This window comes from Cyprinus carpio, chromosome A16, assembly GCF_018340385.1.
Source record: "Cyprinus carpio isolate SPL01 chromosome A16, ASM1834038v1, whole genome shotgun sequence".
NCBI classification, from domain to species: domain Eukaryota; kingdom Metazoa; phylum Chordata; class Actinopteri; order Cypriniformes; family Cyprinidae; genus Cyprinus; species Cyprinus carpio.
In genome coordinates, this window is record NC_056587.1 from 514,691 (window position 1) to 530,601 (window position 15,911).

Sequence of the window (15,911 nt, forward strand, 5' to 3'; positions counted from 1 at the left end):
GAAGACATGAAGTTATCCCATTTATCCATTGAGAAACCCTTGGATGTTCATTTATCCAAGAGCAGGCAATTATATGTTTAGTTTCCAGCAGAAAAAGATTTAACAACAGCACGTCATATTTAGTCATTTTAAAGTTCAGTGTACATTGTTTACTGTACAAAGTGTACAGTGATGTTCATTTATCCAATTGCAATATTTTAACGTCACTTAAAAAAAAAAAAAAAAAAAAAAAAAAAAATATAATATATATATATATATATATATATATATATATATTAGTATATTCAAGTTTACACAGTAGCAGAATTGATGAAAACTTGAATATACTATACATAACTTCAACTAGATTTTTTCGAGGTAAAAAGTCTGCTAGATTTATTCAAGTCAATTAAATGTGCAATCTAGTCATTTTAAAGTTCAGTGTACATTGTTTACTGTACAAAGTGTTTTTTAAAAGGTGTAATTCACTCTTGTACAGTGGAATACAGTTTTCAAACTATTTATTGCACTTGTGTCCTATGTCAGAGCCGTTTTAATTACCAAAGACTCTTGTGAAGTACCAAGATGGCATGCAACTAAAAAGACTTGACGCCAGTCTCAAGAACTTGGTAAAAACCAGCAATTCTCACGTAGCCTATTTGCGTGACATCATGCATTTGCAGAGCATTTATCTCTAGAATGTTGAGTTGAGTCTTAATCAATCCCAACCTAATTCCAGATTGACAGTCTCCAGAGCTTTCCGCTGCTCGAGTCTCACTCCTAAATAAGGAACCACAGACTCTGGGCTAATGAGCCTGGCGCGACTCCAGAGCTCCAGGGCTAATGGGAGGATATACAGTATCAGAGCATCGTCAGAATAAACTCAAGAGTTTGTACTGTAGTCCATGTCGGCTTGCTCACGCTCATTGCATATGCGAGTTAAATAAACAAATGGAGTAAATGGAGATTAAATGTTTAGGTTTCCATCATAAGGCAGTGTAATACAGTCTGTTTATGTTATAGAGCAGTCTTTTCCTTTTCAGATTTGAAATAGTCTGGATTTGGTACAATTCACTAAAATACTTCCTTTATTCAACCACACACATTTAAAACTTGCTTTACTTTAGTAGAATAAAGACAAGCGCTATTTATTTCAATGAATCTTAGACAGGGTGGATTGTTTGGGAAAATATCACATCCATAGACTATTATGAAGTTGATTTTAAAAGAAGTCTCTGAAATCATTACTTCAGAAAGCATTCTACTATGCTGCATTGATGATCAAGAAACATTTATTATTATTTTCAAAGTTGAAAACAGTTGTGCAGCTTCATATTTTTTGTGGAAAACAAAAATACACTGCCATTCAAAAGTTTGGGGTGAGTACTATTTATTATTATTAATATTAATAATACTTTTATTCCACAGAGTATAATACTATACATAATAAAAGTTTTTTTAGGTTTTTATAATGTTATAAATTGTTTTATTTTTATTTATTTAAGTTTATTTATATTGATATATATATATATATACATATATATATATATATATATATATATATATATATATATATATATATATATATATATATATATATATATATTCAACATGTCCGACTTAAAAACGATATATATATATCAAAGGAAAGCACAAGCACACAATCTCTTGTCACTTAAATAATTTATTTACCACTAGAGCACCACAACAGTAATGTGTTATAATACATCATAGTGGGTCAACAATATCAACATCATCATCATCATCATCATCATAGACAATAATAACAATAAACAGCTCTAGTGTGACAATGCTGGTGTCTCCTTCCACTTCCTGTGTCTGCAGGAAGTCCACTGGCATTCTTGCCCTAATTCAAATAAAATAAGTGTCACGTGAATGGATGTTGCTCTTTTAATCTGATCTGCCACCAGTTTTTCTGTAACACTGGTTAAGATAAGGACTAGTAAAAGGGGGAACCTCCACCTGGAAGCCACTCACATCATCAGCTCACGTTATGTGGGTGAAGCTATAACTACGAATAAAAACCAACAAACAAAAGTTACAAATAAAAAAAATGTAGAAATAAAATAATCAGTGCAATTCTTCGTAACAAAGGATCACTTTCTCTGAGAGAAAACAAAATCACAAATTCAGGAAGACACTTTGAGATGTATAGAAACATTTCTCCATGATAAGTGTTATGGATGTCAGCGTCTGCGGCTGCTGCAGTGCATTTGTCAAGCAGGCCTCTGCACACCATGTTCAAAAGGATGAACCGGGGTTACGTCTCTCACTTACACGACCCGTCCATTATGCGTCTGTTCACATTCTTCAAATCCTTTCATCAAAATCTCTGACTTTACTAAAGCAACATACTCTTTCTACATCAACAGCTAAGTTTACATGCACCCAAATAATCCGCTTATATTTGGAATGATGCCTCAGTCGGACTGAAAAGCCTTCATGTAAATGATTCGACTATGCTAGATCTGAATGAAATTTCAATCAAAATTAAAGGGGGTGCTTTACATGCATCATTTTTTCTTGTATATTGGATTATTTCAGGTCTACACACCTTACACAATCCAATAAACAGGAAAAAAATAATCATGTAAATGCTTGAATCGGACAATTTTCTCAACTGGATTCAAAAATACGCAAAAATGGTAAGTAATCGTATGCATCAGGGACAGGCCTTACGTCATACAAATGTGTATAATGTTTATTTACATGTTCTGTCTCATGAACCGGTTCAATGGAGGAGACGGAATATTTATTAATATTTATTAATATGTCATGAATGTGGCGACTGGGAACTGCATGTGCGCTAAAGTTTTGTTCGGATTAATGTTATGCACAAATGCAAACCAGAATCAACATTTAGGGCTCATTGAGAATCCGATTCGGACTGGATTCATTCCGATTAGTGCATGTAAACATACCTATTGCAAATGACCTGCTATCGCCTCAGTCTCTGTACTAGTCTGATGACATCACTTCCTTTCAACACTGGTGACATCACAGCTTCACCTGCTCTAATAAGGGACCTTGAGTTGAATTCACGACGTTGCCACTTTTGCATGCTGTATTTCAGCGCAAATACCAGCGTATTATTTACTAACCACCCATATTCCAGTTCAACCAGGCACGAGATGCACTGGTATAGCTCTGTGCGGTGAGTACTTAAAAGTCACAGTCATTCTTTTTAGAAACGCCTGCTTTTTATGCAAATTTGTGGCTGTTTGCAGCTGATTTCATTTGTGTTCTCAAACCATGCAAACAGTGTGAACACTATTTTAAGGTGATGTAGTTGCATGTACGTAACCCTACAGTAAATACATGCAGTTAAGTACTATTACTCAGAATATACTTGTGTTATTACATTGTAACAATGTCACCTTAAAATACAGTCTTCTGCCCATCCTAAAGAAACTAATAGGCACCATTTCTGCCTGGGACTTTTTTTGCTGGTATTTGTGTTTACAAATGACTTGTGTCAAGAATGAAGTAAGAGCTAGCTAGACATACATTTTTAAACTTCAGAATAAGGCATTTATCACACTTCCACATATACGTACATAATTATAGACACTTCTTGCTTTGCCAGCTCAGTTTCACACGCTGTTAAGCTCTGAAACACAAATAACATCACAAGTACATGTTGCTTTCTCAGAGGCGCTACAGTGCACACTAGAACAAACGTCTTCTATGGTCACTTTTCTCGCTCAGATCAATTCCTGTCATGGCAGACCGTTTAAAGAGAATCTTGCTGAACAATATCTACATGTTTTTATCTGGCATAATTAAACATTTGGCTTAATGGCACAGACATTTGATGGAATTATTATTATTTTTTTTATGATACAAGAATTCAATGGTTTTGCTTTTTTCAGCATTCATGTCTGCAATGTGTAGAGAATGTTTCTGTTTGCAATGTAGCAAAACGTCTTTGGCTGCTTGGAACATCATGACTTGTTGGTCTTGGCCTTTTTTTTACACCATGTAAGGTGGCTTAAACTATGTCTTTCTAAGGCTTGCATGAATCTTTTCAGAATATTTCATCTTTCTGTCGCCAACCCTTATGCAAAAACGCTTTATTTGCACCGAACTCGAAGTTCATTTGTGACAACTGTACAGTTTGCGGCAACAGTTTGCCAAAAGTTTCCAGCTCTTCACCAGTATTGGTGAACAATATAATGGGTTTTATATATTACCAAACAAACAATATCCATATTATTGAGGGAAACAAAATCAACAACAACACCATGACAAAAACAAAAACAAAACAGAAATGTTTGTTTGAAATAAATGGAACAAGGGATTCTCTCTTCCGCTTGCTTCACATATAAACACCTATCACGTACTTCCAGTGTTTGCCAAACTCACATCCATAGAGTGATGAGTGGGTGATGTGACACATGTCGACAGGGCCATTTCCAGCACAAGTTCGCACATTCAGATGTGTGTTTTTACCTATCATCTTGGTTTTTGAGAGTTTGTATGAATTACTCTGCGCAGCATGTGTGTGATTGGGTTTTAAATTACTGTGTGTTTGTTTGTGTGAATGCGTGTTCTTGGAAACGGAGCTGATCGGTTCCTAGCTGCACTTGCAGGACTTGACAATCATGTTGGAGAGCTGCTCGATTTTAGGGTTTTTTCCGATGTAGTAAAGGATTGTGAGGGGTTCCAGATCCTGAGACACACAGCACGGAGATGCAGATGCTTCTGGATTAATAGTGTTATAGAGGCCGAGGATCTGAAACAGGACATGAAATGCACTTATTGAAACCATTTACAATTCATTGTTTAACAAACAGAAACTTTTAAGATGCTTGTACCAACTCCTCCCAACCAGGCACAAAATAAAAATACTGAAATGCCGTACATTGCTGTGCTGGGTGTCTGCGCTCCACAGATACGGACAGGCTCCCGCACAGAAGTTGGCGTTATAGCCTTTGGGTTCGTGGATCCACTTCCAGCCCAGATCCTTCTTGAAGTCGATGTAGAGAGAGCGTAAACAGCAGTTGTCCTGCACATTCCTGTGGGATGATGGGAGACAAACACAGCTGATGTTCAACCCGATGGCTTGAGGGCCTGAGAAGTCTGACATGCAAACTACAGTATATGCACATAAACCTTCATATTCTTATTATTGCCAATTATATGTATATATATATATATATATATATATATATATATATATATATATATATATATATATATATATATATATATATATATATATTTTATATATAATGAATATTAAATTGAGAAAGAAATAACTGCAGGAGCCTTCTCTATCTCTATGCATATATTTCTATGAGCACACTGATGAAATGGTAACATTTAAATTCATTGTTAAAATACGATTTAATGTTTACAGTATAAACATTCATTTGTACAAACAAACCCAATTTTTATGGAATAAATCAAGTAGAAATAGCTCTTTAAGATAACAATTGCAAGTTAGCACTTTTTGCAGCGTAGTTTTACATGTACACAAATTTTCTATTATGAAATTTCCAAATTATGAAATTTATAAAAGCTGAAAAGCTTTGAAAGCTTTGTTTCATACCAAAAGTAACCTGCTTGTTCTCTTTGCTCTGCCATGTATCATTTAATGAGTGAGAACATGATGTGAGACATGAGAGCGCTATGGCTTGTCGAACGTAGCAACAGTAACTAAGGGGGGCGGGTCTTTGAGAAGGGTCAATTGTAGCATTTGTACAGTGGTTGTAAATGCTAAATGTGCAGCATTCAGAATATAATTAGGCTAGTAATACCTTCAAATTTAATTTCAATTCTTGAAATTAAATTGGAATTAGATTTAGATTAGATTTCTCTCTCTCTCTCTCTCTCTATAGCATTTGATTTTTTTTTTTGCATGAATTACCAATAAATGTGTGAACATATGAAGTATTTCAGGAACATTAGATGATGTTAATAATCAATGTTTGAAATACCAAATATAACAAATTTGTATACATATTTTTTATTATAAATATACGATAATGTTTAGTAAATATTTTTTAAAAAATCCCATTAATGGCCTATTAATCACATGTAAATTTTCTGATACTCATGTTTACCATTATACAATTTTGTGCTTAAAGCTTATTATATTATCTGATCAATAGATAGACATTTTTGGATCTCAATATTTACCTCTAAAAAATAATTTGAATATAATGTGCATGGTAAAGCTAAAATCTGTTTTGATGGCTGTTAATTTGTTTACAGAAATTAGTTAATCAGGTAAGAAAATGGAGTTTTCATACATTTCAAAAAAATAAAAAAGGTATAATTAGTCTAAATTAATTTTCAAAATGTATACTGGATTAATGTAATTTCTGTGGTTAATTCAGTTCTAATTCATTCATCTAAGCATTTATGAATATTTAACATATTGCACTAGACATATTTTTGACCAGTCAAATGCTCCCAAGTCCCTAGAATGAAAATGTGCCTTCCTCTTATATAATAAATCTTTCATCTGATTAGAATGTAGCAAATCATTGTTCACAGCTGCGATGCGGTTAATGTCTAATGGCTATTGACCAAAAAAACAAAAAAGGATGAGTCCTTTGAGACATCCCGCCCAAACCTTCTATTGCAACAGGAAATTTGTCAACACAGGAAAGAAAACGGTTCCATCAAGTGATTTCTTAAAACCCTGAATTCTGGCCAACGCTGCTAATCAGATCAGTCCATTCTTCACTGAACCTATTTTCAATGTCGATTTATGTTTTTACGATTTGGAGAGAAATGTCTGCTAGTTTCTCAGCTTGTTAACACTGGATGTTTACATGGAATCTGATATATCATGAAATATTAAATGAACAGCACACTGGTATAATGTGAGAGAAAACATGATCGTGACAGCAACAGGCTGCATGAGTGACAATACAGATGACTTTTATTAAAAGACTATCGAACCACATTTAGCTGTAATCTGACAGTGAAAGGTTTTCCAGTTAATTGATTAAGTCAGGTCTGGATTGATAGGTGGTCCGGTCAGCTTTGATATGCGGCCCGCCGATTACATAATCCTGGACTGAAGTCTGGCTGTGTTTAACTAATGACAGATGAGTATCTATAGAGACAGCAGAAGCACTGTGCTGTGGTGAACATTCTGCTGCGCTTCAGATGCAGACTGAGTACCTGGAGCAGAAGGCCGCGTCCAGAGCGCGTTTCTGTCTGTGGCTCTTGTGCTGCGACTCCAGCCGGTATGAAGGAAGCAGCATCAGCAGCAGGTGCGGAGACTGACCGTTGTGACGCCGCTTCTTAAACATCTTCACATCCCCTACGTGCTCATAGCTGTCATCTATACCTGTGAACCACGCAGAAACCAGACAATGTGTTAGACTGTTTTCATCAACAAAGACATTCCTGTAGCTCAAACAGTACAGCAAGGTCATACACTATTTTTTTATTTTTATTGTAAATAAAGATTATTTGGATATGTTTTACTTTAAAATTTAGTGCTGAATTCAGTGTTTTACTTGCCATTTCTTTGTCAGAAATTTACTAGCAATTTCTGACCAATTTTACAAGCAAATTTACAATTTTTACCAAATTTATTACCAAATTTACTAGCAATTTCTGTCTCTACACTAATTTAGTTTTTCAGCGTAGGTTTGATTTACCGGGAATGCATAAACTAATAAATTGTTTCCCCCTAAAAAAATAAACTAAAAATAAACAACATTTATTTAAAGTGCATTTTTTATATTGGTCTAATCGAAAATCATGGTACTGTATTTTGTTCAATTTGTCTAAAAGCAAATAACACTATCATAGAAAAATGTAAAAGAAACAATTTTGGCTAAATAATATTTTAGCTTGATAAATAAATGAATAAATAAGAAAAAATTTTTTTTATTTTGTGTTTTTTTTTTTTTTATTAATTAATAGATTATTTGTTGCTGTTTTGAGTAATATATATTGATATAACATTAAGGTCTATTTATACTAAGTAAACTAAATTAAACTAACAGACTATTATAGTATACTGACATACATTAAGTAACATTTTTCTGTCTAACGAAAATATATTAAGTATTGTATGGTCTTTGTATGATTGTTTGTGTCTTTGGGAAAATATATAATATTTAATAATATAATATGTAATTTATATATTATAAATATATTTAGATTATTTAGATTAATATTAAATCAATCATTTTTGTTACCTAAGTTAGTCTCTCTCTCTCTCTCTCTCTCTCTCTCTGTCTCTCTCTCTGTCTCTCTCTCTCTCTCTCTATATATATATAAATAATAAAAGTGTCATAAATTTAAATGCATACTAATGCATTTAACTATTAGAGGCTGTGCATTGCTGTGATTTTAATACCAGTAGCCTAATTAAAATTGAGTTTAAAAAAAACAAAAACATAAAAGTTTTAATACAGTATGAATCCTGTAAGAATAAACATGCTTTCATGCACACAACATATAGAATTTTTCAGGAACATTGGAGGATTTTAATAATCATGACGAGGTTCAATAAACCATTAAACCATTCATTAAACTGTGAATTGTCTAACTTGTAACTTAAAGGATTAATTAAAGATTGTTTGAACACACTGTCAAAACATTCTTTAAATAATGATAAAAATAATAATAAATATTATTAGTAGTATTATACTTGTATTTTTTTTTTAATTATCATTTATTTTAATAAGATCATATAGTCAAGGAGAAGAATCAACAAGTGTCCATCAAAAAAAAAAAAAAAAAAAACCTTCTTCAGTTCTTTTTTAAAAGCAGTATCTGACTAGAAGCTGGAATCTAGACAAAGGGTGGAGACTCTTGAAGAAGTTCAAATATAAGCTAGTTTTCATTTGTTTAACATTTTTCAGTTACTACATAATTCCCATGCCTCCATTTGTGTTGTTTCATAGTTTAGATGACTTTATTATTATTGTAAAACGTGACAAATATGCCTCATCTAGAACGAGTAGGTGTGTCCAGACTTTGACTGCTAATGTGCTTTTAAGTAAACGTTTGTTTTGAATTGATTTGCTCCAATTCAGGCCTTAATCAGACCCATTCCTTTCAGACAAATATATATATATATATAAAACAAATCTGATTTAATCTATGAAGAATCAGAAACACTGATTTCCATTTTTCTCTTTTCCTCCAGCACACACAAAAAAAAAAAAAAAAAAAAAAAAAAAAAAAAAACTAATAACACGAACAGACTCGCACCCCCACCCAAAGCCACCTGCAAAGCGCGCCTCCAGCTCCTCGCTCTTGTTGGGGATGATGTAATTATTTGACGGCACAAATGTGCAGCAGGGACAGTGCAGGCTGATCTTGAATCCATTGTTTCTGTCTGGTGGGAGAGGAAAACAGTGAGAAACACACACATGCACAGCAAGGTCAGATAATCTACAGCAGATTAATGAGCTCATCTCTGGATCTGGCGCCTGATGCAGACCTAGCCCACTCCCATCATCCCTCAGGAGTAACACACAGCGTCACTGCCGTCTCTCAGCTCCAGCATTCATCACAGCCACATCACAGTGACGCTGAAGATCTGCTGCTGCAGCCTGAGCTCTATCGCTCTCCTGCGTAACGTGATGGAGAGCCGCTGGGCTCGTGCTGTTATGAGCTCATGTATGCCGACGTTGATCCTTCATCATTGCTTTTGCTCTGGCCTGTTATTACTGCTATTCTCGTGCACTTTGAAAAGCCGTGGTGAAAACTCACTCAACTTTCCATGCATGAAGGATTTGATTCCATTACATCTACAATGCTGTGCAGATGCTTCACAACCACATTTGTTTTAAAATGCCTATTTATCTCTCTTAATTTAGCGTGTCTATACTTTGAATATAAGTGTGAACTGAATTTAATATTGCATGTTATTTACAATTAAATAGAAATGTATAGCAGTTTACATTTATATTAAATGCAATTAGTTGAACTTAAGTTATTTTTTGACCCACTTAAGTAGGTCCTAAGTCCATCTTTATATGTAACTTCATAAATCCTTATATTATCTTTGAAATATTAAAGTGTACTGACAAGCATTTATGCTGAACTAAAATATACTTTAAAGCAGTATAATGTTAGTATCTTTGAGAAACTATTATATTTTAATATTTTCTGCTTTTGTTCATTTAACTTAAAGTTTTTGTCATTTTTATAATTTTTTTCTCAATTCAGTTAATAATAATAAAATAAGTTCAAAGGTTTTTTCCCCCTGTTTTTTCTTTCTTTCTTTCTTTCTTTCTTTCTTTCTTTCTTTCTTTCTTTCTTTCTTTCTTTCTTTTACATTTCGGTTAACATTTATTTCAAGAAATTCAAATGTTTTGTTATGTTTTAATGTTATTTACATTACTTCTATTGTCTTAGAAATATGGTGAAAATGTACTGCTGAATGTACTGACAATCAACTTGTATGTCATGTTTAGATAAATATGTAATTATACATTTGTAACAAAGTTGCAATTTAGTAGATTTAAAATATATTCACTTTCAAAATTATATCAAATAACACTGTGGTTAAATTATAATCGAGTGCATTACATGTGCTTTAGTATGTTAATCAACACATATAAAAGGTTACTTTAAAGCATGACAATAGATTATTAAAACATGAATTAAATAAAATGTTTAATTTGGCATTATCACAAAGGGTACTTTTTTAAGTGTGCTATGAAACATAGTTTTAGTCAGTACACATTAGTAGCCTTTGTATGTTTTGAAAGTTTATAGTATATCTGCTAAAAGTAATGTTTTGGAGAAGACTAACAGACAAACATGCACTAAAAGCCATCGATCTTCAGTTTTGATTTTTGGAGCTGATTTTAGTTGGATTTTCCAGGAGGACTGATATATAAACAGTAAACTGTCTTCCACAATCTCCCGCTCCTTTACCTCTGTGCAGCAGCCACTCGCTGACAGCCTCCGTCACGTCAAACGACAGCCACTCGCCCTCCGTACGGGTGCGCACCACCTTGCTGTCAATGTAGCGCTGTGTGGGTGACGTGAGGTCTTTATGACCTAAAATCTACAGAAACAGGAAAGGCATCAGCATGGGTCAACCACAGAGCGCAAACACCATCATGGACGTGCCAGTTCGGCCCGTATAAAGCGGCACCCTGTCCAGCGCCTCAACAGCAGTTCCCTTCCTCCCACTGGAAGCTCCCTGATTGATTAGCCAGGTCTGGGAAATGCTTGGAGAGGCTGGGGTGGCGGAAACAGATGCTGGACAGGGTGCACTGTTATTCCTCTGTCCTTCGTGGCTGCATGTTTACGTTGGACAGCACAGCTCTTAATGTGTAAAACACTGCTTCAGCTGCGATGCTGCAACAGCTCAGCTTCCTTCCATTAGGCCGCAGAGGTGAATGTGGGATGGAGAGGCTCAGACGGAGGCCAAAATGGAGATTGTTAATTGTAGGGTTGTTAGACTGGAGCTACAGGGGTCTGCTGTCGCTTTTGGGCCAGTTTGGAGTCTAGTTACAACACTGCTGATGTGGAGATAAATCTCCATGCTGAACGGTAAAAACACTTGACTGATTTAACAGCTGCTGAATTACTTAAGATATAAGGGATCTATTTATTTATTTTCAAAGAAATTAATACTTTAAAGGGATAGTTCACCCAAAAATGAAAATTTGATGTTTATCTGCTTACCCCCAGGGCATCCAAGATGTAGGTGACTTTGTTTCTTCAGTAGAACACAAACAAAGATTTTTAACTCAAAGTGTTGCAGTCTGTCAGTTGAGAGTTGAAAAATCATACACAAACAAAACCAAATTAAAGCCTGCAGCTCGTGACGATACATTGATGTGTAAAGACACGAAACGATCAGTCTGTGCAAGAAACTGAACAATATTCATATAGTTTTTTACCTCTGATTTACCCCAATGTCCGAACTGTTCTGAGCGCATTCTCAAAAGCACCTGACGCGTCTTCTTCTTCTTGTTGCTTTACGGCGGATTGCAGACTTATAAGTGCATTACCTACACCTATCTCTCAAGTGGATCATTAACACTCCTAAATAAGATTGTAGATAGAGTGTCAATGGTCCATTTCAGAGATAGGTCGCGGTTATGCACTATAACTGTCTATAAGTCTGCGATCCGCCGTAAAGCAAGAAGAAGAAGACACTTCATGCGTAGGTCGAAGAAGAAGACACGGAAGATATAGTGGGTGTTGAGAACTTGCGATGAATCAGAGGTAAAAAACAATATAAATACTGTTCAGTTTCTTGCACAGACTGATCATTTCGTGTCTTTACACATCAGTGTATCCTCACGAGCTGCAGGCTTTAATTTGGTTTTGTTTGTGTATGTTTTTTTGACTCTCAAAGCCGTGATTCCCATCCACTTCCATTATATGACTGACAGACTGCAACGCTTTGAGTTAAAAATATTTGTTTGTGTTCTACTGAAGAAACAAAGTCATCTACATCTTGGATGCCCTGGGGGTAAGCAGATAAACATCAAATTTTCATTTTTGGGTGAACTATCCCTTTAATTTAAGTGGATGGGAATCACGGCTTTGAGAGTCAAAAAAACATACACATGGAAACCAAATTAAAGCCTGCAGCTCGTGAGGATACACTGATGTGTAGAGACACTCATTAATAATAATAAGAACTGTTTCTTGAGCAGACACTCAGCATATTAGAATGATTTCTGAAGGATCATGTGACACTGAAGACTGGAGTGATGATGCTGAAAATAACATTTTACAATATATTCACACAGAAAACAGTTCATCCCCCGAAGTGAACTTTTGCCTGTATGGTGATTAGATTTACAATTTTTGACTCCCTTCTTAAACTAATCAATGTAATACCTATGTAATTAAACGTCTTATATTGCACTATATTATCAGTACTGAAGTTGATTTTAATTATAATGACTGTATGAACATGACCAGTTACAACAAGATCTTCAACATGAGTAATACAAATGGAAGCGGATCAACCTCTCCCTTCCCTGCAAACTCCTTTTAAACCCTCCCTAAGACATTCACCATCTCTGTGTTAGTGGGCCAGTGTTTACTGCACCTGTCATGACGGACCTGACACATGAACAGAGAGGAGGGGAGCGAGGTTAAACGGAGAGGCAGGTGGGAGGCGGGGAGCACGGACCTCGCCAGTGCTGGGATTTTATTTAGCCCTCGAGACCCTCCGAACTCTAAATCACCAAACAGCATTCCACACTCATGTCTCTCCACACACACATAAAACCCTGCTGATCGATGGGCCCGAGCCCTACAGCACCCTTAAGATAAATAAACGAACATACGAGGACAGAGGAGGAGGAGAAGAGAAGTTAAAAAGTGCATGTGTGGGCGCTTTCACACTGCGTACACAAGTCTGTTTGACGTCACTGTTTGGTTTGTTCGGTTGGTGTGAAGACGCTTTTCTGAACTTGAGTGCGTATTAGTGAACCACAACTGAGTCCAAGTGGCCTGGGTTACTTTAGCAGTTCAATCTGGCATTGTTTGCAGACACAATCATAGTTCAGAAGACTAAACCCTTGTGTTGTGTTCCAGTCATTTTAACCTGTAGAGGATTTTCTTTTTCCTGAAAATGCTAGGTAGTGTTATCGCATTGGACTAAAACTTACTGACGTTCCTCACAGGCGGAGCTGGGTAGATTACTTACAAAATATAGTCAGTTACTGATTACAGATAACATGATGAAAACAGTAACGTTAGTAATGTAATCTCGATTAATCGGTTTAGGCAATGTACTCTGACTACTTCTTAGATTACTTTTAGATGACTTTTTATTTAACCTGTTTTAAATGTACAATTTTGATATAAAAAGCAAACGGAAAGAAAATATATAAATTTTTTTGATATCAACATCATAAAAGGCATTAAACATTATATTAAACCAGGGTTTACCAAACTGGGTTTAACGCAAGAACTGCAATGGGTTTGTGAAGTTGATAAAAAGCTAATAATTAATTAAATCATAAAAAATGTAAAATAAATCGAATCTAAATATTTGATTTGTTTACATAACGTGCCCAGACTGTCCTCCAACAAAAAATGACCCTATAGGTTGTTTGTGCAAGCACCTTATTACGACCTATATTTACGTTTTAAAGTTTAGTGCCCTCTAGCGGGCGTAAAAATTGAGCAAAAAATGTGTCTGTCGTTATGAAATGATGTATGACTGTCATTACCAAACAAAATGTGTGTTTATTCAAATGAAATTTGTGGACTTTTTACATGGTCCACCCCAATCTCACGGCAATTTGTTCTATTATTTTTAAATGAAATTTATTCACGCAATATAATACAACTTTAATCTCTTAATTGTGACTTTATTCTATAAATATTATGGCACTAAAACGCTGCCATATTTACTGAATAAATAAATACTAAAAATATAATGAGATGGTTTTTGGTACTTATACCGCAAATATATTTTCTTTAGGACATCAAAACCTGAAATAAAACTCCAGAAAGGTGTACAATATGTGACCTTTAAGGCTTTGTGTATTCTCAATGAAAAGAATGGCTACTTTCAACTTTGGATGAAGTCAAATGAAAGGGCTGATGGAGAGGAGAGGACTCACCTGGTAAAGCTCAATGCGCTGCTCAGACACACGGGCCTTTGAGTTCTGCAGCCTGAAGATCCTGAGCTCTGCCTTCACCAGGTTCGAGGCGTTCTTCTCCATGGAGCTCACGTCAAACCTGAGCCTCCTGAAGTACGGGTTGTAATGTGTTGGAGGGATGACATCTGGAACAAACAGTGGGCAGCGTTACTGACCCACTAGGACACTTTGCATGTGTGGAGGTACAGTATGTACAGAGAATCCCATCCCTCTGCCAGTCCTGTACACCATTATTTCGTTTGTTTATGTAGTAATAGCCCACTGATGAAGTTTAATGTCAACATGAAGTCTAAACTGGCTCAGCAGGGGAGAAGTTGCAGAAAACTCCTCTTGTGAAAAAGAAGTGTGCAGCTTTTTGTAATAAAATACGTTTAATTGAAAGTAACATGATAATTAAGTGTCCAAACCATTCAGTTCATATTCTTTTTAAGTATCATTTAAAGTATGCTAAAGTGCATTTCTCAAGGGTCTGCATATTTCTTACACAGCTGATGGCACTCGAGGCGTTTAAACTATTTCAAACTTTCACTGTGTAAATCAATGTGCACTGCCGCAATGATGCCACATTTTATGTGCTCGTGGGGCGCGTCGAGGCGTAGTGTGTACACTGAGAGAGTGATGAAATAATAGTGGGACACACCTCTGGGGCCGGGCCGGGCCGTCACGCAAGGGTCAGCCGAGGTATACAGACCCGCTCCATATGGTTCCTGAGTGAACCCAGTAGCCTAACACTCACACAGTACTCCAAACCATGTGTGAACGTCATGTGCTTTGACAGGCACCGTACACACACACACACACCAACCGCGAGTGTGCCGAGAACCATGTGTGCAACAGTGAGATGAGAGTGACACTCCGCACAGTAGCGCAACAAATTAACAAAGACAACCAAAGCCACATGCACAACTGTGTAAGTGAACGTCTGACGGGCCGCCGTGACACCGCATGAATTACGGCGGTGTGATGTCATGTGACATGCAGCAATACACTCAGTTAAAAATCATCCCGCAACTGTGTGTGACTAATGTGTTTTTAGCATGAGTTTAGCATGTTTCCCATATTTTTAAGAATTTTCATTTATTTATTGATTTTTTTTTTATTTTATTTTTTTTAGGCCAAAATATATTTGAAATATATGCTAAATATATGTTGTAAACAGTGAAGCTCAGTGAAAATCTTCATAAACCAAAATGTATTTCAGGGCAAAAAATACAATTTAAATGTGGATGGAATTATAATATAATATAATATAATATAATATAATATAAAATATAATATAATATAATATAATATAATATATATAATATAATAAAATATAATATAATATAATAT

The 15,911-nt window shown here is 35.4% G+C and overlaps 1 protein-coding gene across 1 annotated transcript in view; it reads right to left on the reverse strand.

The window, feature by feature from the left end:
• Window positions 1–1,645: 1,645 nt before the first annotated feature.
• The window catches only part of tgfb2 (transforming growth factor, beta 2), a 32,755-nt gene continuing 18,489 nt past the window's right edge, over window positions 1,646–15,911 (reverse strand). The window contains exons 2-7 of the mRNA XM_042771937.1: window positions 14,541–14,704; window positions 10,870–11,002; window positions 9,209–9,319; window positions 7,141–7,309; window positions 4,865–5,018; window positions 1,646–4,735 (exon numbers count right to left, since the gene is read on the reverse strand). Coding sequence (XP_042627871.1) covers window positions 4,577–4,735; window positions 4,865–5,018; window positions 7,141–7,309; window positions 9,209–9,319; window positions 10,870–11,002; window positions 14,541–14,704 — 890 coding nt within the window. The 3' untranslated portion in view covers window positions 1,646–4,576. The remainder of the gene's footprint in view (window positions 4,736–4,864; window positions 5,019–7,140; window positions 7,310–9,208; window positions 9,320–10,869; window positions 11,003–14,540; window positions 14,705–15,911) is intronic.